This window comes from Aspergillus brasiliensis (genome assembly GCF_001889945.1).
Source record: "Aspergillus brasiliensis CBS 101740 unplaced genomic scaffold ASPBRscaffold_10, whole genome shotgun sequence".
Lineage (NCBI taxonomy): Eukaryota > Fungi > Ascomycota > Eurotiomycetes > Eurotiales > Aspergillaceae > Aspergillus > Aspergillus brasiliensis.
The window spans coordinates 1,056,319-1,076,093 of NW_027137451.1; the positions used below are offsets into that span (position 1 = coordinate 1,056,319).

The 19,775-nt window shown below is 49.8% G+C and overlaps 6 protein-coding genes across 6 annotated transcripts; 3 read left to right on the top strand and 3 right to left on the bottom strand.

The window, feature by feature from the left end:
• Positions 1 to 312: 312 nt before the first annotated feature.
• ASPBRDRAFT_130655 (alpha/beta hydrolase family protein) lies at positions 313 to 2,621 on the bottom strand (the record flags this gene model as incomplete). Its single annotated transcript, XM_067618246.1, has 2 exons — positions 313 to 2,269; positions 2,323 to 2,621. The coding sequence occupies 2 exons, from the start codon at positions 2,619 to 2,621 to the stop codon at positions 313 to 315; spliced, it is 2,256 nt and encodes a 751-aa protein (XP_067476905.1).
• Positions 2,622 to 3,471: 850 nt separating this feature from the next.
• On the bottom strand, positions 3,472 to 6,877 carry ASPBRDRAFT_46016 (putative DNA repair protein Rad4). Its single transcript, XM_067625529.1, has 4 exons — positions 6,219 to 6,877; positions 5,856 to 6,059; positions 5,465 to 5,798; positions 3,472 to 5,413 (listed from the first exon to the last, which is right to left on the bottom strand). The coding sequence occupies exons 1-4, from the start codon at positions 6,774 to 6,776 to the stop codon at positions 3,654 to 3,656; spliced, it is 2,856 nt and encodes a 951-aa protein (XP_067476906.1). The 5' UTR covers positions 6,777 to 6,877; the 3' UTR covers positions 3,472 to 3,653.
• A 155-nt stretch (positions 6,878 to 7,032) lies between these two features.
• ASPBRDRAFT_182796 (uncharacterized protein) lies at positions 7,033 to 8,917 on the top strand. Its single transcript, XM_067619985.1, has 3 exons — positions 7,033 to 7,181; positions 7,242 to 7,532; positions 7,588 to 8,917. The coding sequence occupies exons 1-3, from the start codon at positions 7,140 to 7,142 to the stop codon at positions 8,743 to 8,745; spliced, it is 1,491 nt and encodes a 496-aa protein (XP_067476907.1). The 5' UTR covers positions 7,033 to 7,139; the 3' UTR covers positions 8,746 to 8,917.
• A 195-nt stretch (positions 8,918 to 9,112) lies between these two features.
• On the top strand, positions 9,113 to 14,985 carry ASPBRDRAFT_77090 (mannose-ethanolamine phosphotransferase GPI13; the record flags this gene model as incomplete). The annotated part of the gene is made up of 6 exons (XM_067629348.1): positions 9,113 to 10,767; positions 11,050 to 11,124; positions 11,200 to 11,365; positions 11,396 to 11,647; positions 11,720 to 11,901; positions 12,044 to 14,985. Exons 1-6 carry the CDS (start codon positions 9,183 to 9,185, stop codon positions 14,983 to 14,985), a joined length of 5,202 nt encoding a protein of 1,733 aa, XP_067476908.1. The 5' UTR covers positions 9,113 to 9,182.
• A 1,219-nt stretch (positions 14,986 to 16,204) lies between these two features.
• On the top strand, positions 16,205 to 17,689 carry ASPBRDRAFT_130534 (uncharacterized protein; the record flags this gene model as incomplete). Its single annotated transcript, XM_067618233.1, has 1 exon — positions 16,205 to 17,689. The coding sequence occupies one exon, from the start codon at positions 16,205 to 16,207 to the stop codon at positions 17,687 to 17,689; it is 1,485 nt and encodes a 494-aa protein (XP_067476909.1).
• A 327-nt stretch (positions 17,690 to 18,016) lies between these two features.
• ASPBRDRAFT_182802 (putative GPI anchored protein) lies at positions 18,017 to 19,569 on the bottom strand. Its single transcript, XM_067619986.1, has 2 exons — positions 18,565 to 19,569; positions 18,017 to 18,423 (listed from the first exon to the last, which is right to left on the bottom strand). Exons 1-2 carry the CDS (start codon positions 19,506 to 19,508, stop codon positions 18,120 to 18,122), a joined length of 1,248 nt encoding a protein of 415 aa, XP_067476910.1. The 5' UTR covers positions 19,509 to 19,569; the 3' UTR covers positions 18,017 to 18,119.
• Between the last annotated feature and the right edge of the window lie 206 nt (positions 19,570 to 19,775).

A 19,775-nucleotide genomic window follows, 5' to 3' on the forward strand; every position in this document is an offset into this window, starting at 1 on the left:
AAAGGAAAAACTAAATTAATTCACTCTCTCCCTCACACAGCCATCACGCGCTCCAATCCGGAAGGAGTATAGCCAGTGCTGTCGGCCATGCAGCTAATAGCTGCTAGTCTCTCGTCGGTGATCACATGGAGCGATCGCGCTACGCCTTGCTGGGCCATGGCGTCATAAACCTGTCCGCCGCGGGTAAGCGGTCAGTCGTGGACAAACACGATGCCTCAGGCTAAGACAGTAAACACCGTAACTAATAACAACAAGCGCTCAACAACACTGGAGACTTGTATCGAATATGACAAGGATTTATGGATCATGCCCCTAAGCATCATACACATCAAGTACTCTCCCTTCTTCTCTTCTCCCCAGCCATTGCGGCTCATTGCGAGCTGGCTGCAACGCCAACCCATGCTCCACTCCCACATATTTATTGCACCATCCAATCACAGTCTGATACCAGACCAAGCTATTCTCCCTGCCCAGGACAAAGTGGTTCTCATCGGGAAAGTTCAGGAACCGCGTCTCGATCCCTTTCAATCGACAAACAGTATAAGCTGCCCATGCGGCCGTGATCGGGCACCGGAAATCTCGATCCGAATGGATGAGAAGCAATGGCGTTGACCAGTTAGTGAGATACTCCGCCGGGTTGTACCGTCGCCAGATCTCCTTGACACTGGGATCATCATGGGCAGCATCCGGAGCCTTGGAGAAGTACGGCGAACCGAAGGAGCGCGTGAGCTCTTCCACTTGACCCAGATCATCACTCAGAAGTTCGGAAACAACGTCGAAGACGCCGTCATGGCACACCAGAGCTTTGAGCCGCTTTGCGAGAGGCTGTCCTGCCAAGAATAGCGCCAGATATCCCCCGTAGCTTCCGCCGGCGGCTACGGCTCTATTAATATCACACTTGGTAGACAGGTTTTGTTCTACCCAGTTGAAGCAGCGCTCGATGTCGAGGGCAGGGTGTCCTCCCCACTGGAGTGCGACTGCTCGTGCAAATTCGGCCCCAAACGAGTCAGAGCCAGTGAAGTTCGGAATCGCTACGATGTACCCTTGTTCTGCTAGGAGTGCCATATTCCAGCGCCAGGTCCAGGCGTCCTTGCTAGCGGAGTGGGGCCCGCCGTGCATGAAGATGAATAGAGGATGCTTCTCAGCCGAAGTGGCGTCGTACCAGGATGGCTTCAGGATCCAGCATTGCACGGGAGTCTTCCCATCCGGTCCACCAGGGAATCTTATGGATTCAATCTGCTTGTCCGATATACCGAAATAGGCTCCATGAGAGGAGGATGAGTGGATGACCCGGCTGCTCTGAGATTGAGGTTCATTGCCGACAGGAGGAGTGACAATTGTGAAAAATCCCTGATCTATGAATGACGACGAGGTGGCTAGTAAACGGTTCTCCGAGGGACTCTGACCCAGGCGATAGAGTGATGAAACGGAGCCCGGAATTTGCAGAGCCACTGGCACCACACTATGTGCTCTGTCTTGAGCAGTGGTAGTCGGGATATTGACCTGGAACACACGAGATTGCGCTTGATGATCTGCAGTCAAATACAAAGACGCGCCGTCATTTGCCCACAAAATGTCATCTGGAAAGACATCCCAGTTCTGACACTTATCGGATGAATTGACCGTCCGAAGGATTGAGACTATACTCAATGTCTCTGTGTTCAGCAAGACAATACTCTTTGGCGACCACTCTTCACTATCTTGATCAACTAGAAAAGCGACCACCGGACCCCGAGGCGCAAATCTAGGGGCTGCTTTGATATCTGCATGATCGGGAACATGTATTTTCTTCAGCGTAGGTAACTCGGTCTCCTCGAACGTTGACAGTGGGAGAAAATACAAAGAGCGCTGCGATCGTAGCCATTCCGTGTCTCCCGGCTCGGCTGTTGCGAAGGCAATCCCATAAGTCGAGATGTCGAGATCCGGGGAGCTTTGTGAGTTGGAGTAAAAGGGTACCACCAGGCCTGTTCCTCGTAAAGCATTGACGGGGCCCTTATCAGGAAGATGCCACTTCTTAGTATTTAGGTCAAGCTTCAGGACTGTGTACCAGATGACCGATCTGTATTGATCAACGTAGGTATCCCATCTTTTGGGCCGACTATGGGTCCATTCTCGAGCGGTAGTATGGGCCTTTTCTGCCTTGAAGGTGTTGTACAGATTCTGTTCGGCATCTGCAGGTGCGGTGAAGACCAAAGCGATGTCGCCGTTATCCAAGACTTTGGTCTTCACGTTCTCTGGCTTCGCATCGATAGTACCCGCCAAGTATGGTCTGATTAATGGAGTCAGCAGTGGCTTCGCTCACCATGAATGAGACAATCCTACTGGGTTTTATGGTATGCATCGCCAATCCACAATTCGGTGTTGCTCTTGCCTTCTCTTTGCCAGAGCAATGATGACTTGGACAACCAACGAAACGAACTCTCCTTGGGATCATTACTGTATCGAGTGGACTCTCCTGTTTCTAAGTCGAGCAACTTGACCTCGGAAAAATCAGTGTGTGAGTCGAGGTTGTAAGTCGAGACAGTGTAGAGCGCCACTTTCCCCTCATCATTCGGTACTGCTTCTGATGCTCTTGGGGCAGTGATCAACAATCTAGGAAACGGGCGATTAGCGCTTTGCATTTCCAGCCATTGTTCGAAACAACAAAAGGGCAGTCGTACTCAGGCGTGAACTTTGAATGTTCCGACATTGTGAAAGGAAGACGATGGTAATGACAACGCTGATGGATAATCCAACCTGCACAGAAAGGAGGAGCGTAGAATCAAGGCAACTGCAATAATTGAGGGGAACCCCTCTTTCTTTAGCTCGATAGCAACCGGAGCTCCGGTAGTGATTGACTCAATTCCGCGGAGGGTCTAACCCACCAGAGTTAGGAAACTATATGTGAAGGATGCGAAGGATGCAGGAAGCAAGCATTTTTGGCCAAAATGGCAGCAGTGTTCTTCCAATCAATAGGCTGTTGTATAGACACATATGATTTCTGACGCTGCACTGCCGGTAGACGCACCATCACCCGACTAACCGGAGCCTCTTCCTTCCTTGACACGTAGCTATATGATGCTTCACTCGAAAGCTAGAACTCATCTAGCTGGACTACAGTCATTACATTCACTGGCTATGAAGACACGCTAAAGTTTGCCTGGAGAATTATTGAAATGCAGCATGATTATCTCGGCATTCTCAGTGTCAATGGCTGACTGCCACCCTTCGAATGGCGTGCTATCTCACCAAAGTGACAACAAACCAACAGCTCTGACTCCTTCAGTCGGTCATTTTCACGTTCACTGATGCCTTTGTGCTTGATGGGTTCAATTCAGCTCGGTAAACTTCAGAGGAAATAGGCAACGATATTGTGTACTCCGAGTACACGAGACTCAGCGAAAGAAAGAGTAGCGAACCTAGAGAAGAGAGGGAGTGGTATGTAATGGCTTTACTTGCTGACCCCAGAGGATCGCTGATGGCTAGCATTTAGTATGTTGACTACTACTAAGAGAGCAGCCCACGTAACGTACAAATAGCTATACAACCATGATATATACTACAGGTATACGAACATTAACATGCCATGCTATCGGGTGAGACGCATCGCATTTCGTGAGGGAAGCCTCCTTGTATCGGCTAAAATGAAACCAGAAGGTCTAACTATGCAATATTTAATCCGACATCAACCACTCCGGAATGGCATCATCGTCCTCGGGATCTTGCGATAATAAAGAGGTCTCTTCGTCGCTGCGCGTTTCTTGGCTGGTGATGCCAGGGGTCGGAGAGCGCGAATCAGCTGCTGGCTCAGCAATTTGAGGATGGCGGGAATCCAAATTCGTCGTAGTGGATTTGATGATGGTTGGCTCTGAGTGCTGAGGAGCAGCTTGCGGTGTGAAATGCCCCAAATCCTCTTTTGTCCTATCTGGCAACAGTCCAGAATTCTCACCCGTTAATCCTTGAATCAAGGCTGTCTGACCTGTAGATTCAAGCTTTGGAGTAACAACCAGATCGTATTGAGGATGTGCCAAATGATTTCTTTGCAGCCTTGTGACGTTACTAGTTGGCTGAGGTGAAGTTACCTGATTAGCGCTTGCTTCAGGAATAAAACCTCCACTGTGCGGAACCGTATCTGCAGTGGCAGAAGAGAGAGTAATGTCTCTGCCAGTATATCCTAGAGTTTTCCCTTGCGAGAAGCCATTCCAGTCTACCACAGCAGCCTGACTGTCTGTACCTTGCTCCGACTCTGGAATGAACCCGCCGCCAAAGTCTTCTGGGTCTCCGGAGTTCTCCACGTTCCCAATTGTCTCTGATTCATCTGCATCTAGTTCACCTTCAACCGCATAGCCCTTAACTCTCTCTGCGATGCGCAATTTGAGCAGCAAGTGTTTCCAAGCCTGCAGTGTCTCAGCGGTCCTCCTCTCTAAATCAGCCTGCAGCTTTTCTCCCTCCAGGCAGTTCAGCACTTCTTCAAGCGCCTCCCGATACTCGTCGGCAATAACAACTCCCTGTAGTATCGCGGTTCCATGGCGTCCCTTAAAGCTGAAACCTGTGACAGCATCCGCATAGTCGATGGCAAGGATCTTAGCAGCGCGTAGAGCATCGGGATGAGCGATATGGACGCCGCCAGCAGGTACCATGCTGGGAACATAAACATCCAGGTTTCCATAGACGTTCTTGGGTATTCTACCTCCAACTACTGGTGGGGGTTTATATACTTGTGTCTGATAATAAGCGTAGAGAGGTGTCTCGGAAACAGATGCATCCTCCTCGTCATCGAAACTTGCCACTTGTGGCTTCCTTGACGTGACACGCTTCAGAGGTTGCTCACCTGTCTTGATATCCCGTCCCAAGCGATACCATCGATCTGCGCTACGTAGAGCATGCACATCAGATCGGCGGTAGACGGGCTCCAAGACTTGGTTCTTTGACCCTGATTTACCAAGGCTAACCTGCCCGATCACCCGCTTAGGGAAGACAACCTCATTTCGTCGAAGATGCCTCTCAAGGGCATAGACAGGATGGTCCTTGAAGTCTTGGATATTTCGAGGCATTGGTTCGGCCGCTGTCTTAGAAGTGAGCTCGCTGATCTCCACTTGGTCCCGATCTTCTAAGAATGGTTTTTCATAAAACCGCAACACTTTATTCCACCAGTTGACATGATTCCCAACGGATTCGACACGGAGTTTGTAAGTTTTGGCATTGAAGGCCTTTGCATAGCGCCTAGTGACATCTCTAACAGAGGCGTCGTCCTCAAATGCCACCACGTAGCTCAGAAGATTGTAAGGATCGTTTGCGGGAGGCTCAAGTTTAGAAGGTTTCGCCATAGACTTGGTAACCAAAGCATCGACAGGTATCCACTTGTTAACCGCTTCATTAAAGGCTTCAACCCAGAATATGGGGTGTGCTGATTCACGAATTGGCCGGGAGAAACCTTCGGTATGCTCAGCTTCATGCTAATTCCAGAAATAGATGCCAAACTTACTTTGAGTTGGAGTTGCAGGGCGTCTGACAGGTGTGAAGCGTGGTTGGGCTAGTCTTTTTACAGTCGAGCGTTGCGATGATGGTGAGTCTTTAACAATTGATTCGGTGGGTTTGTGTGGAGATTTAGACGCCGGCGCAGGTGGTGCCGCGTCCTTAGTTTTATCCCGAAATGGCAATGGCTGCAGTGAGCATACCAGTCTTGCTTCAACGCCCACAGACCGTAACAAAGCACAGAATAACTGGGCGCCAAAGTCACGAGACCCTTGCATTGTTTGTGCTTGTTTAATAAAATCTTTCCTTGAGAGGAAGACCTCGGCATCACTAATGATAGATTCCTAACAAGAGGTCAGACACTTTTAGGACATGTATAACACCGAAGTTAGTGACAATACCACTCGTTGTTTAATGCCATCAGGATCATCTATCCACGAAGGTCGTCTCAGTCCTGGTTTGGTTACTCTGAATCGTCTATTAAAGAGATCACTAGCTTGGTTCAGCCCATCAATGAAAGTTGTTGACTTGGTTTGTTGCGATCTGTTCTCGGCCGGATGCAATAATGAGATGATAGGTTTCGGCAATGTCCGTTTGAGAAAGCTCTGTATAGCGAGAACAAAGTTAGGTAAAGATCAGCCCCCTATCTATTTGATAATTAAGTCTCCTTCCCACTTTTCTGCTTGTTTATGCTCTCTCTTATATACTGAGACATGTATGCCTTATTTACCGAATAAAGGTAGCTGAATCGGAACCGGACGTACCTGTAATTCCTCATCATTGCACCAGAGATTGCGTATCTGCACATGGCGTAGAAGACAAAGTAGATGAACTTTATGGATGCTTAATCTCAACTGCTTTTCAGCAGCAGTGATGCCTCTTCGCCTAGCGACTACCTTCCGCTTGCGACCCTCAGGCCGACCCAGGGTGACCTGAATCGAGGTACCGTCCGCTTGGCTAGTATGTGGGGCTTGCTGAATATCAACCTCTTCCCACTCCATACCTGATTCTTCAGATGATGATGATGGTGAATCATACACCGTTTGAACAGGCTGGACTGTAGAGTGGCTGGCTTCTGGTGTAATAGCAACATCTTGATGTACAAGCTGGGGGTTGGACACAGAATTCGGATGTGCAAGCTTCCTTCTTTTGGGCAGTTGGTTATCATCTGGCCTGGAGGAATCTCTGGCTTCAGCCTCCGCCAACATCTCTCGATAGACCTCAGGAATTTCATGATCCTGGTTTTCCCGCTGCCGCCGAGACTGGTTCGAAGGAGCTCCCCTTCTTCTGGAGCGAGTAGTTGGCCCACGACTCGCCATCATAGAGTATCGGAATCCAGACGACAGCTTCAAATTCAGCGTCTCGCAAGATTCTACCGTACTTGATCTCAGAACGTCGCTCGAGTTCTTACTCGGCAGGTGCACTGATGACGCTTATCCAAGGCACGTGACATCATGGTACAACCTGTTTGCCAGTCATCCGGGCGTTGCATTGTTCCGCGCCGTGCGGCTGAAAGCGGGGAGGAGGCTCTGTTTGTTCATGTTTGTTCGTGTTTGTTTATCTTGCTTGTTGACTTGCCGCGACCGCATTAACTACTCTATCATAGGATCCGCTGTCTGTATTCCATACTACGATACCAGTCCGTCCTCAAATCCTCCACTATTTGTCCTGGTTTGACTTTCGCCATGGAGCTTGTAAATAATGGCGCAGACTATACAATAGAAGACGTGTGTACATTACCCCTATCCTACGATGCCTGATGCAACTGCATGAGCTAACGCGCGCAGTGCCAAATGGCCCTCAAAACAGCGTTCTTCGAGCGCGAATATGACAGAACACTTGGGAAGACGGCACAACTCCTCGACGAGGAAAGGCGCCGTATCCTTCACGTCGACCAGCTTCTTTTGCAATTCGATAACGAAAACCTCCAACTGCAATTGAATCAATTCAAACAAGATTTAGCGCGAGCTAGAAATACCGAGTCAGATATTCGTAATTGGCTGCAGGATACCATCCAGGAACGCGATCAGTTGCAGAGCTTGGCGCACACTGCAACTCACGAAATTGAGAGTCTTCGGGTATGACAGCGTCCCCGCCTCCAACATTAACCTTTACTGACCAGCGGTTTCATAGCGCGAATTGGCATCGATGAACAGCACCACAGCCGAATCTAGAAACCTTGTGACCGAAAAGCTGCGCCTGACCAAGGAGCTGGCGAATATGCAGTCAGAGGTCCACAGACTACAATTGCAGGAGAACTCTTTCCAAGCACTGGTTACCGAGAAGCAGGAGCTCACCCGTCATTTGAATACGCTTAAGGTGGAATTTGAGAATGAAAAGCGGGCACACAGATCCACTATGGCACAGGGAGCACAGCAAGCTGATGAGATATCTGTCCTGACTACAAAGCTTGAAGAGCAACGCAAGCAAATTGCGGCAGAGGCTCGAAAGGCACCTGCTACTCAGCAAGGAAATAATATATGGCAGTCGGAGAAAGCTGCCCTGGAAGACAAAGTCGAATCCTTGAACAGGAAATTACGAACCCTAAAGGATCAGTTGCGTCAAGCTCAGACCAGCAGCCAAACTAGCCGATTTGAAACTGGTAAAAGCAATGGTCCTGCAGAGCAGACGAGAAAGGTTCCACTCAAGGATTTCTCATCCAGATTTGACCCTGGATTGGATATCGCGACGCCAGGAGCAGTCCGTGTCAAGGAAGGGAAAGGGCAGCCTACTGCGCTTCCTGGCCAGAAATCTGTCTTCTCGATCACGCCATTTCTTAATCGCACCAATGGAAACCAGGATACCTCTGGCGATACTCCAGACAATAGAGGAGGTGCTGATCGTCTCGGCAGCGATGATGAATCTGCTCTCGAAACTTCATATCTCGAGGACAAATTGCATGACAAGGAATCCGAAGCCGAGCCACGAGAACGCCGCCCTATTCAAGCCAAGCAGCGCTTGGATAAACCTAAGCTGGCAATGAACCCTAGAAAAGGCAGCAATTTGAGACTAGATGATATTGACGATGACAGTGATATCGGATCAGTTGGCGCTCTTGTTGCTGGTCAGCCACAGGTCCGGACGAAACGGCGCAAACTGGGGGCACAGAGCAAGACTATATTGGATGAGGAGGAAGAGCTGGAGCCTGAGAATATCCGCAAACCGGGAAGGAAGATTGGGCTGAATACGGGTCACACCACAAGCTTACAGACTGCCCAAAATGGGCCAACTCGTGGCTTTGGTGGGTTTGGCGGATTCTCTCCCTTGAAGAAAGAGAGGAAGCGAGTGTGAGAATCAAGCGTCTGCCTGGGAACTCATTATCCGAATTCCTTCTTGATCTATTCCTCTTCTTTCCTTGCGCAATGACTAATTGTAACGTCATAATCAAAACCTGTAAGCTCTATTTAATCTCATCCTTGAGTTTTCTCAAGGACGTAACGGAAGGTCATAGAATGGTCCCGTCCTTCGTGATGATATCTTCTTAAGATGTGCAGATGAATAATTCTAGACTGGGACAAGACTGTATGACTAATGTGGGCTGGGTATCATCAGCCAATCAGGGACAATGGAGATGACGCCATGGGAAACTGCAGACTGTCACTGCCTCAGGCTGCCACGTGCTCCGCCTCCGCAATAACGCCGAAGATAAATTATTAACCCAAGCACTGCCTTGACTGGCATTGTCCGTGTCGTCTCTTCTCCGTCGGTCATATAGTTGCTGTGGTCCCATGATGAATCCATCAGCTGCAGGCCGCACACTCCCGAAAGCTCTCAGAGCTTCGCGGCTCTTCAATCAGCACACGAGCTTCTCCGCAATCACCAGTGGTTATCGAACCCAAGTCTCCTTATCAGCATCATGTGTAGCAACATCCAGGGCGCTGCACACTACCCGATCGCAAAAGTCGCAATCTGCTCCAGCCTCCAATGCCGCTGCGAGGGATTCGTCTAATCCCGCCATGTCCTTCCCGTGTCTCGATGCGCAGGATGCAAAGTCTGCCCAGCTCTCCGCCCGATCCCTTCAGTCGGGCCCTGAACCTTCATATACCACTGGCCACCACCAAAAGTTCCACTGCAAACAACCGTTGCTGCTCGATTGGGGAGGTATACTTCCAGAGTTCGACATCGCCTACGAATCATGGGGTCAGTTGAATTCCGACAAGTCTAATGCTATCCTACTGCACACTGGTCTGTCTGCGTCCAGTCACGCCCATAGTACGGAAGCCAACCCCAAGCCCGGCTGGTGGGAGAAGTTCATCGGGCCCGGCAAGCCACTCGACACTGATAAATACTTCGTCATCTGTACCAACGTCGTTGGAGGGTGCTATGGTAGCACTGGTCCTTCGTCAATTGATCCCTCTGATGGAAAGCGATACGCTACTCGGTTCCCTATTCTCACAATAGATGATATGGTGCGGGCACAGTTTCGTCTCCTAGACTCTCTAGGCATTCAGAAGCTGTACGCCTCCGTTGGATCCAGCATGGGTGGTATGCAGAGTCTTGCTGCCGGTGTTCTCTTCCCTGAAAAGGTTGGCAAGATCATCAGTATCAGTGGTTGTGCGCGAAGTCATCCCTACAGCATTGCCATGCGACACACTCAGCGACAAGTGCTGATGATGGACCCGAAATGGGCCCGTGGCTTCTACTACGACTCAATCCCTCCGCATTCTGGAATGAAACTTGCGAGAGAGATCGCAACTGTAACATACAGAAGTGGTCCGGAGTGGGAGATGCGGTTCGGACGCAAACGCGCAGACCCGAAGAAGCAACCCGCTCTGTGCCCAGATTTCCTGATTGAGACATACTTGGATCATGCAGGAGAGAAGTTCTGCCTCGAATATGATCCTAACAGTCTTCTGTACATCTCCAAGGCAATGGATCTGTTTGATCTCGGCCATGCCCATCAAACCGAGACAAAAGCTCGAAGAGCCCAGTTTGAAGCTAAGATTGCTGATGGCGGAAAGACCCTGCACGAGAGCAATATCTCATGCAGTCTGACCCTCCCAGAAAAGCCGTACGAGGAGCAACCGTCTGCAACTGCATCCACCCCTGCCATGGATCAGGCTGTAGGTAGCGGTGATTTCGGAGCAGATGCGCCACCGCAGGATCTTGTCGCCGGCCTTGCGCCGCTCAAGAACCACCCGGTCTTGGTCATGGGCGTCGCCAGTGATATCCTCTTCCCGGCTTGGCAGCAGCGAGAAATCGCCCAGACCCTGCGGGCTACCGGAAACAAGAATGTCGAGCACATTGAACTTGGAGAAGACGTCTCGCTCTTCGGACACGACACGTTCCTTTTGGATCTTAAGAATATCGGCGGTGCAGTGGCCAAGTTCTTGTGACCGATGCAATTCGGTGTATATATTTGATTGGTTTTCTCCCATATGGTAATGATAAAAAGCGGGCGATGATTTGTGTTTAGCGCGATGCTGTGTACTATCATACCATTCCAAAGCTGTAGATATTACCTTATTCCTCTCAACTCTCTGTATCTAGACATATCTTACACATCACGAATACGATCAGCCCCTAATATTCCTCGTGGAAATCATTTCCAACTCCCTAGTTATAATTAGTTTAACTCTGCTAACTAACTACTAGTTAGTCTCCGGTGGATTTACCTAATAGCATGGCTGTCCCGAAGCGGAAAGGTCCCACTGCCTCAGGGTTCAAAATGTTCCGAGCCGCTTCGGCCAATGATGATGGGCGAATTCCCAGCTTGGGATGCCGAAAACGCCGACTCCCTCTGAGCGGAGCGCATCTTCCGGCGCGGTCCCAGGAGACCTACGGCTTCCACTTATTTCCCCCCCAATTATCCCTCTCACACCTCTCTGGTGCTTCTCGTCGTGGCTGTCCTTGGATGGCCTGTCTGTTATCTTGGAATTGATGCTACCCCACGTCTAATGGAGCTACTACTGTAACTATGTCTGTGCTCTGTTGAATACAGTTCCCGGACAACCCGCACGACAGCTCCACGGTGGGCGAAAAAGAAAAATTCAGGAAAAAGGAAAAGTTACGATCTAGGCTCGCCTCCTTTTCAATTCGATGAGTTCGCCTTCTTTCCGCAGAATCCGCTAAACGTTCGATCCTCATACCGTCTCTTTTTCTCTCGAACGCCAGCTCGACACCTAGACTGGCCGAAGCCTTGCCCAATTGCACTGAGGGACCTGGCATTTGCGCTCGGCGAAGTCCCTCCGTCGTAACTTTTCTTGGACCAGCTACGACTTGGTCTATCCAATTGAAACACCTTCCTCATGGTATCCGTCACTAGTGGGGGCCCAGGGCTTGAAAGCCCGACCCCGTCCGATTCGCCAAACACAGGTCCGGCCTCGTCACGATCTGCGGAGCGGAATGAACATCGGAAGCCACAGGTACCAAAGGCATTGACTGGAGGTAGTGCGCAGGACAATCGTATACAAGCCTTGGAAAGTGAATTCAAGTTTAAGCATCTGGGTGTGCTTGGTGTGCTGGGATGGATATTGTATGCTTCTGTCTCGGCGTCCAAGCCGCTTCTTCTTTGGAGACACGATTTTTCTGACCAATCTGTGGCTGCTTAGGTTCTTGCACGTTGTAGGGATATTCTTTTTCACTAAAGGGTTCCTGTTAACCCGGATGGTGTTGGAAAACAAGTCCTCCTGCGAAGTACTTCCCTTCGACGAGCCAGCGACTGTAGGCAAGAAAGTCGACGGATGTTGGCACCAAAAGTCGTTCGACAAGGCCGTTGTCATTATCATCGATGCCCTGCGCTATGACTTCACGGTACCCTTTGCTCCAAGTGCAGAGGGTGATTCGGCACAATTGTTCCATGATCACATTCCCGTCTTATATGAAACAGCTATCAATAAACCTGAAAACGCTTTTCTGCTTCCTTTCATCGCAGATCCACCTACGACGACGTTGCAGAGGTTGAAGGGACTTACGACCGGAACACTTCCCACGTTTATTGACGCTGGTTCTAACTTCGCCGGGACAGCAATCGATGAAGACAATTTGGTTGCGCAACTGCGCGCCGCGGGCAAGAATTTGGTCCAGCTTGGGGATGACACCTGGCACGCACTTTTCCCGGGCTACTTCGATCCTAACCTGACTCGGGCATTTGACTCGTTTAATGTGTGGGACTTGCACACGGTTGATAATGGCGTGACTACAAATCTCCTGCCGCTTCTACATCCTGAGAATTCCACGAAATGGGACGTCATCTTCGGCCACTATCTTGGTGTCGACCACGCTGGCCACCGATATGGCCCGAATCATCAAGCTATGGCTGCAAAGCTCGAGGAGATGGATAGGGTCATCCGTGAAATCATCGCCAAACTCGACGACCGAACCCTACTAGTGGTGATGGGTGACCACGGCATGGATTCCAAGGGTGACCACGGCGGCGAATCCAATGACGAAGTTGAGGCGGCTCTATGGATGTACTCTAAAAAGGGTATCTTCGGCCGTACGAGTGCGGAAACAGCGAGACCTCCAATGCTCGCTCGAGATCGCTTTGTCCCTCAGATCGACCTTGTGCCCACGCTGTCTCTTCTTCTTGGAATGCCGATTCCCTTCAACAACCTCGGCTCGCCGATCGATGAGGCTTTCATCGGGCCTAATGGGAACGATTGGAAGAATGTGATGGCGGTCAACCGGTTGACTTCCGCTCAAATTCGGAGGTATCAGCGGGAGTACACGGCAACCCGAGGTGCCGAGGACAGCCACCAGTCCCAGTCCGAGGACCTCTGGATAGCGGCACAAAATAGCTGGCAGAAGCTTCCTAGAATTGGTAGACCCAGCCAGGCAACATTGCTTTCTATTTCTGAGTCCTATAAGGAGTACCAGCGGTATACTCTCCAGCTCTGTCGTGGGTTGTGGGCTAAATTTGATGTACCGAGCATGCTCCAAGGTGTTGCAGTTCTTTTTGCCGGCATTGTCTTGCTGGTGCTCTACGCACGAAGCCTCAAGGCCGACCAGACCGACATTACCAAGCCTCTTCTTACCCTTGTTGGGGCAGGATCTGGTGTCGGTGTTGTCGTGGGTGCCTTTCTGTCGTTCTCGGGCATTGTGGAGATGCCAGTAGCGGAATCATCCGCTTTGTTGGCCGCCGTGGGAAGCATAGTCGGCGCTTCATGGGCCATTTTTGTCGAGTCTGGCGGTCTGTCAGTGCCTCTACCAAGCAGCCTGTGGGGTTGGCTGGCTGTTACATTTACGATCACTCAGTCCATTGGATTCGCATCAAACTCCTATACAATCTGGGAAGATGAGATTCTCCTGTTTTTCCTCTCCACCTTCGGTGTTCTTGCTGGTGTATCCTCAATGCGACAGAAATCAACCGCCGACAGGGTTCTGGGTGTCTATCACTCTATCCTCTTCGTCATCCTCGGAAGAATTGCATCCTTCTCCCGCTTGTGTCGCGAGGAACAGATGCCTTTCTGTCGTTCGACTTATTACGCGTCTGCCACTTCTTCGACCTCTGCCCCCTGGCAGCTCGCTGTGCCATTCCTTGTGGCGCTTATCCTTCCCACTGTTGTACGCTCATTCTACGCCGGGTCCAAGTCCTACGAAGGCGCTGCTACTCTCTGGATTGGCTTAGGTTTCCGACTGGGGCTGTTCATAACTTCCGTCTTTTGGGTGCTCGAGGGGGCTGACGATGGCGAGTGGCTGCCCTTGAGCAAGGAGACCTTGAAGTCAGTTAGAGTGTTCTTGGCTCAGCTTGTGCTAGCTCTCGCATTTGCTGCTGGGACAACAGCGTTCATCTATTCTAAGCCCTGCATCAGCATCAATGTCAGTCAAGGGAATGCGGAACCGGAAAGCAAAGGCAAAAACCTCGCACCACCCCAGCCAGCAGGACGCACCACCGTTACGATCCTCGGATTCGGCAATGTGCATGGAACTCGATACTTCCTCCTTGTGGTTAACTTCTGTTTAGGTATAATCCTTCTGCAGAAACCCATGGGTCAGGGTGCCATGGGTCTTCTGCTCTGGCAGATTCTCTCACTGCTAGAAATCCTGGACACGAACGGTCTTGTCCTTGGCAATTCCGCCATTGGGCCGATTGTTTTGGCTCTTCTCGGCTCCTTCTACTACTTCAAAACTGGTCATCAGGCTACACTGAGCAGCATCCAATGGGAGACTGCCTTCATTCCTCTCTCCTCTGTTCAATATCCTTGGTCACCAATCGTCGTGATCCTCAATACATTCGGTGCACAGATTCTTACTGCAATTGCTGTCCCTCTCACTGTTCTCTGGAAACGCCCTCTCCAACTCAGTGACCAATCCTCCTCCTCCCCGAAGTCCAGCAACCCTTCGATTAGACTTCTCTCCGACGTTGTTCGAGCCGCCTGCACCTACATCCTCTACTTTGCGACCATTAACCTGGCCACCACCATGTGGGCTGGCCATCTCCGCCGGCATCTCATGCTGTATCGGATCTTCAGCCCTCGGTTCATGATGGGAGCCACGGTGCTAGGCGTCGTGGATATTGTCCTCATCATTTTCTCTGTGGCTGGTGTGCGATGGAGCACCTTGAGTGTGGGAGAGATCTTTGGGTGGTAGTGATCTCTCCTTCATGGCGGAACTTAATTCTCAGCCATCCTGGCTCTCCTTTTCTTACTGCCAGATGATACCCGAACCGTGAGTCCCCTTGCGTAGCTTTTCGGCTTGGGGAAAGATGTAATATATGGTATTTCCGGATGCCGTTCTTTTTTGAGCCTTATTGGTGCTTGGATTGGTGAGGAAACTAGGCCGGAGACATTCTAAACCTTCCTTATATTTTCTTTTAGCTTGCATATATTAACATTTCTCGAATAATACATACATTGAACCTCAGCTCGGAAGCACAAGATATAAACAGAACGTAGTACTCCAGGTTTCAAATCAAGGCAGCCTCGCTGTTCAAACCTGTCTCTGTCAGGAAGATCCATGGAACATGCACTTGATTGGACATAGTGCATAGTATAAAGTTTAGCCACAAACTTCCTGTGCGATCTCACATCATCCACCATCAAGGAATATGAGGGATTTGCCAATTCGAGTAGCTTGATAATGATTCAAAACTATTTATAATCCTGGTGTCTAGTCATTTCTGGACACCATTACTACCGAATTTATAGTCGTGAAGACAGTAGTTGCGCACTCATATCCACCTCGAGGATGAGCTCCATATTACTCTTGAAATCCTAGCAATCCAGATAAGCTTTATTTAGAACTATAATCACGCCCTAATCAGGATCTCAAATGAGGCGGCGAGGAGTTCTCGGGCCCAGTGACCAAATGCTAGTCTCCATGTAATATACTCTATTTTATTAGAGAATCGCATTGATTTAGATCTACAGCAATCAATTATTTTAGATCTTCTTAGGCTGATTATAAGAAAATGTGAGTGCAGTACTTCGAAATGATGGCGAAACATGTCCGGGGAACTGCTCTGGAGGCAGCATACGGGTTGCTCCATAAATCATTAAGAAATAATCTGACAAATAGGTCAGTTCTCTATTGAGGTGCTTCTGCTTGTCCCCCGGTACGATCTACCCAAAGACCAATCTTCTGTAATGCCAAATATAACTTATTCCTCAAAGTGTACAGGAACTGCCTATGTTCTGATTACGCCATATCACAATTCGTCAAAGGGTCAAAGTATATTCATGCTTCCACCACAGACCAGAAATCAGCCACAACGTCCAGTTTGACCCTTTATTAGCTCAGAGGCGCACTTCTCGCCCGGCAAGCAATTGTAGTTTCACTTCTACCTCAATCGCCCAATCTACCCAAGCAAATGACATTCCCTGACTCATCATCCCAGATCCTCTCGCCAGTGGACCACACCGTCCCGAAGGTGTACTTCACATTCTATCTCTCATTCCTTGTGAAAGATCCACAGTCCGGCGTTGAGTCTATCCAAAAGGGCCTTACAACGCTGATCAACCTCGTCCCATTCCTAGCAAAAGATGTGGCGCCCTCCCATGACGATGAAGAGAACCACGACAATGTCCACTGCATTCAACCCCCATCAGCCCAGTCGCAGTCAATACCGATGCTCCGAATCCGACATCATCTGAACGAATCCGTCCATTCAATGCTAGACACTGCATCATCATGTACGGGAGTTGAAGACCTGCAATTTGCCGAACGGTATGCCCCATTGCCGACGGTCCTGGATCCCCATGAAAGCCAACCTATACTACGCTTCGTTGCGAACGTCATGATCGATGGCGTTGTACTGTCTCTCAGTTTCAACCACATGGCGGCAGATGGCACAGGGATTGGAAATATTCTTGAACTTCTGTCGGAGTGTTGCCGAAATGGACACGACGACGAGCATGTGGTACCCCTACGGTTCGACTTGGAACTACGCCGTCAGTTATCCTCGCCCAGTATCACTACAGGACACCAACCGCTAAGGACGTTCTGGGAGACATACACCCCCGAAGAGACCTTCCATTGTCTAGAGCCGGAGACATGGTCCACGGCCACTACCTCGATGGCGTCGGAGTTGAATACATTCCGTTTCAGGATTTCTGCCAGGAAGGCCAAACTCCTCAAGGAGATTTGCACTTCAGTGCTGTTATCACCCGGAGAAGAGGATAACCTACTAGGCAAAGACTCCCAATTATTTATATCGAGCAACGACGTGCTCACCGCGCTGCTATCAATCTGTCTCCACCAAACACATACCGCCACAGCAATCTCGTCCGAAGATAAAGATGATAATGAAAATTACATAGTAGCATTCGTCGCGAACCTCCGTTCCCGAATGCACCCACCCTGGCCGGAGCACTACATCGGGGTCCTACTCACCATGGTCCTTGTTTCCCGGTCCACATTCACCAACTTCGTTGACGAGCAAAAGGCCAAAGTGGTAGCAAATGACTCCGGCCTTGACAAAGACACCCTAGTCCAAATCACAAATCTGGCCATGAACATGCGCAAGAAACTGCAAGAGATCGACGACGGATACGTCCGTGGGCTACTCGCTCATATGCAGCAACAACGCGATTGGAGCCAGATGAATATCAAGGGAGGGGATTACTCCTTCTCCAGCATTAGACATTTGAAGGTTCATCAGTTGGATTGGGGTCCGAGTTTGGGGAAGATCGACGGGTTTCGGTTGTATTTTGGGTTGCTGGGGGACTTTTGTCTTTTGTTGCCGGCGGATTTAGAAGGGGGTTGGGATATGCAGGTTAGTTTACGGCCGGGGCAGCAGCGGGCGTTGGTGGAGAGTAGGTTGTTTCGGTGGGTGACGGGTGGTCAGTTTATTTGATTATTATATTGGTAGATCAGCAATAATAGCGATACTGGTGGATTAGTTCCGGGAGGCTCATTCATTATGGCTTGATTATTACAGAGTTGGGAGGCTTAGCATCTATCCTTATATCATCCAATGCACTTCCAGTAGCAGTTTGCGACCTTCAATTTCTATGAAAAGGAATAAGAGAGACTACTAGCAGTCAAACAGGAAGAGTTCAATGAATGAAATAGAAATAATAAAGTTTACATAAAAATACTTGTTGGCTCGTAGATGATTATTAGTATCTTACTTGTATGTTGCCAAAACTTAAACTTAGAGTAGGAATTAGAATCCATTTTTCCAGTTCTGGTACAACTATAACTAGTAAGACTGTACTACATATTAACTCTAGACTATATACTACTGAACAAGAACTCCCCGCAAGGAATTCTTACATTCCCCCTCACTCAAGAGTATACATCAAGGTCCCATATCCCAATTGATCATAACCACCGCTCGTGGTTCCATAATCACCACCACCCCCTTCTGCCCCTGAGCCATCATCAACGACCATGTCGCGATATGCTTTCGTGTAAGTAACATTCAGCCCCTTAAGTACGCCATAGTGATTGTAAAACAGCTCCCAGATGGGCCTGATATCTCCGCGGCTGGAATTGCTGATTGTCGTCTGGTTTACGTCGTCGCTGTTGTTGTACGTCGTGTAGGGAACGTCATTGCCGAGGTTGTACTTGGCTACGTATTCCGCACTGAAGTAGTTCTTTGTGAGCTCGACATATCTCACACTGAGAGTTTTTTTGAGGGGAAACCAGGCATCTGAAGGGGAATGACCAAACATGTAGAAGAAAAAGAAGATCATTCGGAATAAGTGGAGGAAACTGGTCACTCACCCTGCCAAAATGCGGTTATCCAGATATTCAAACAGGTCGGTTCCCTGATTGTACGTTGTCTGCGCGATAGGACCGAGGAGGGCAAAATCCAACATGGAGTGGCCTTGGTCACGCCCCGCCTCCTGTCCCTGACCCAAGGTCTCCCCATCCACCTGGTACAGCTTCCAGATTGCCTTTTCAATCTGTCCGTTTCCCTCACCGGACTTGAAATAAGTCAGCCCCTCGTCGTACATCGTCTGGTTGTCGCTCAATACGCCGATGGACAGGATCGAGGCAATGTTACACAGATCCCAATTAGCCCAGTAATGGTCGACGGCAGCGCCATGATGATTGAGCAGGAAGTCATGATTGATGGGATAGAAGACGTCGACCATCATGTCGGTAAAGCGGGTCAGATTAGCAGTTGGCCATCCGGAATAGGTGCGCATGATCTCGGCAACGTTGGCAAATTCGTACCCGTATATGCCTGCGGCAAGATACAGGTCTGTTGTGCCGGAGATATCAGTTAGGGTGGAGCTCCATTCATCGAGGATATTCACGACGACGTCGGCGTAGCTTGTATTGCCGGTGACTTTCCAGTAGACGGCCATGGCGTAGGCGGCTGCTATGTCCTTGAACAAGGAGGCATAGTTCTCCGTATGGGTGCCGTCCGCACCTCGATAGACGATCGACTTGGGAGACGGCGTGTAGTCCAAGTTGATGTTGGAGCTATTGGTGAGTTTGTACCAGCCTGTCAGCCAAGGTTCAGAATTGCTGGACACTTTCTCGACGATGCGCGCAAAGTCCGATGCGGTGTGAAGGAGGCCCGGGTGGACAAATTCGGAAGTAGTGCTTCGAGAGCTTGTGGCCTGATATGCGTCACGGTTGGAGACTTGGGGCGCCCCTTGGCGAGCGCTTGATATCGCCGCCAGCAAGGAGAACACCACCGGGAATGTCAATTTCATGATACCTAAAAACTCGGTCTCACTTCCAATCAAGGACAGTTGATCAAGGTGAGACGTAATGCTTTCACCCTACTTCTGTGGTGTTCTTGTAGGGTCTCCTGGTCGGGATTGCTCGTTATATATATTCATCTGGACCGGTCAACTGGCCGGTCAATGTGCCGACCAGTCCCATAATATTATTCAGTTCATGGGGAAATTAAGATCGACCCCGTGGGTTTGCAGTTTGTAGGTCAAACGGTCTGATGGATGAGCCGGTGTCAGTCGTCC

Coding starts and splice junctions, on each gene's coding strand:
- ASPBRDRAFT_182802 (XM_067619986.1), bottom strand. CDS start 19,508: ATGAAATTGACATTCCCGGTGGTGTTCTCCTTGCTGGCGGCGATATCA. Junction 18,424..18,564: donor GATAACCGCATTTTGGCAGG/GTGAGTGACCAG, acceptor GAACTACTTCAG/TGCGGAATACGTAGCCAAGT.
- ASPBRDRAFT_182796 (XM_067619985.1), top strand. CDS start 7,140: ATGGAGCTTGTAAATAATGGCGCAGACTATACAATAGAAGAC. Junction 7,182..7,241: donor CAGACTATACAATAGAAGAC/GTGTGTACATTA, acceptor TAACGCGCGCAG/TGCCAAATGGCCCTCAAAAC. Junction 7,533..7,587: donor ACGAAATTGAGAGTCTTCGG/GTATGACAGCGT, acceptor GCGGTTTCATAG/CGCGAATTGGCATCGATGAA.
- ASPBRDRAFT_46016 (XM_067625529.1), bottom strand. CDS start 6,776: ATGATGGCGAGTCGTGGGCCAACTACTCGCTCCAGAAGAAGGGGAGCT. Junction 5,799..5,855: donor ATGGCATTAAACAACGAGTG/GTATTGTCACTA, acceptor ACCTCTTGTTAG/GAATCTATCATTAGTGATGC. Junction 5,414..5,464: donor CCCTGCAACTCCAACTCAAA/GTAAGTTTGGCA, acceptor AGCATACCGAAG/GTTTCTCCCGGCCAATTCGT.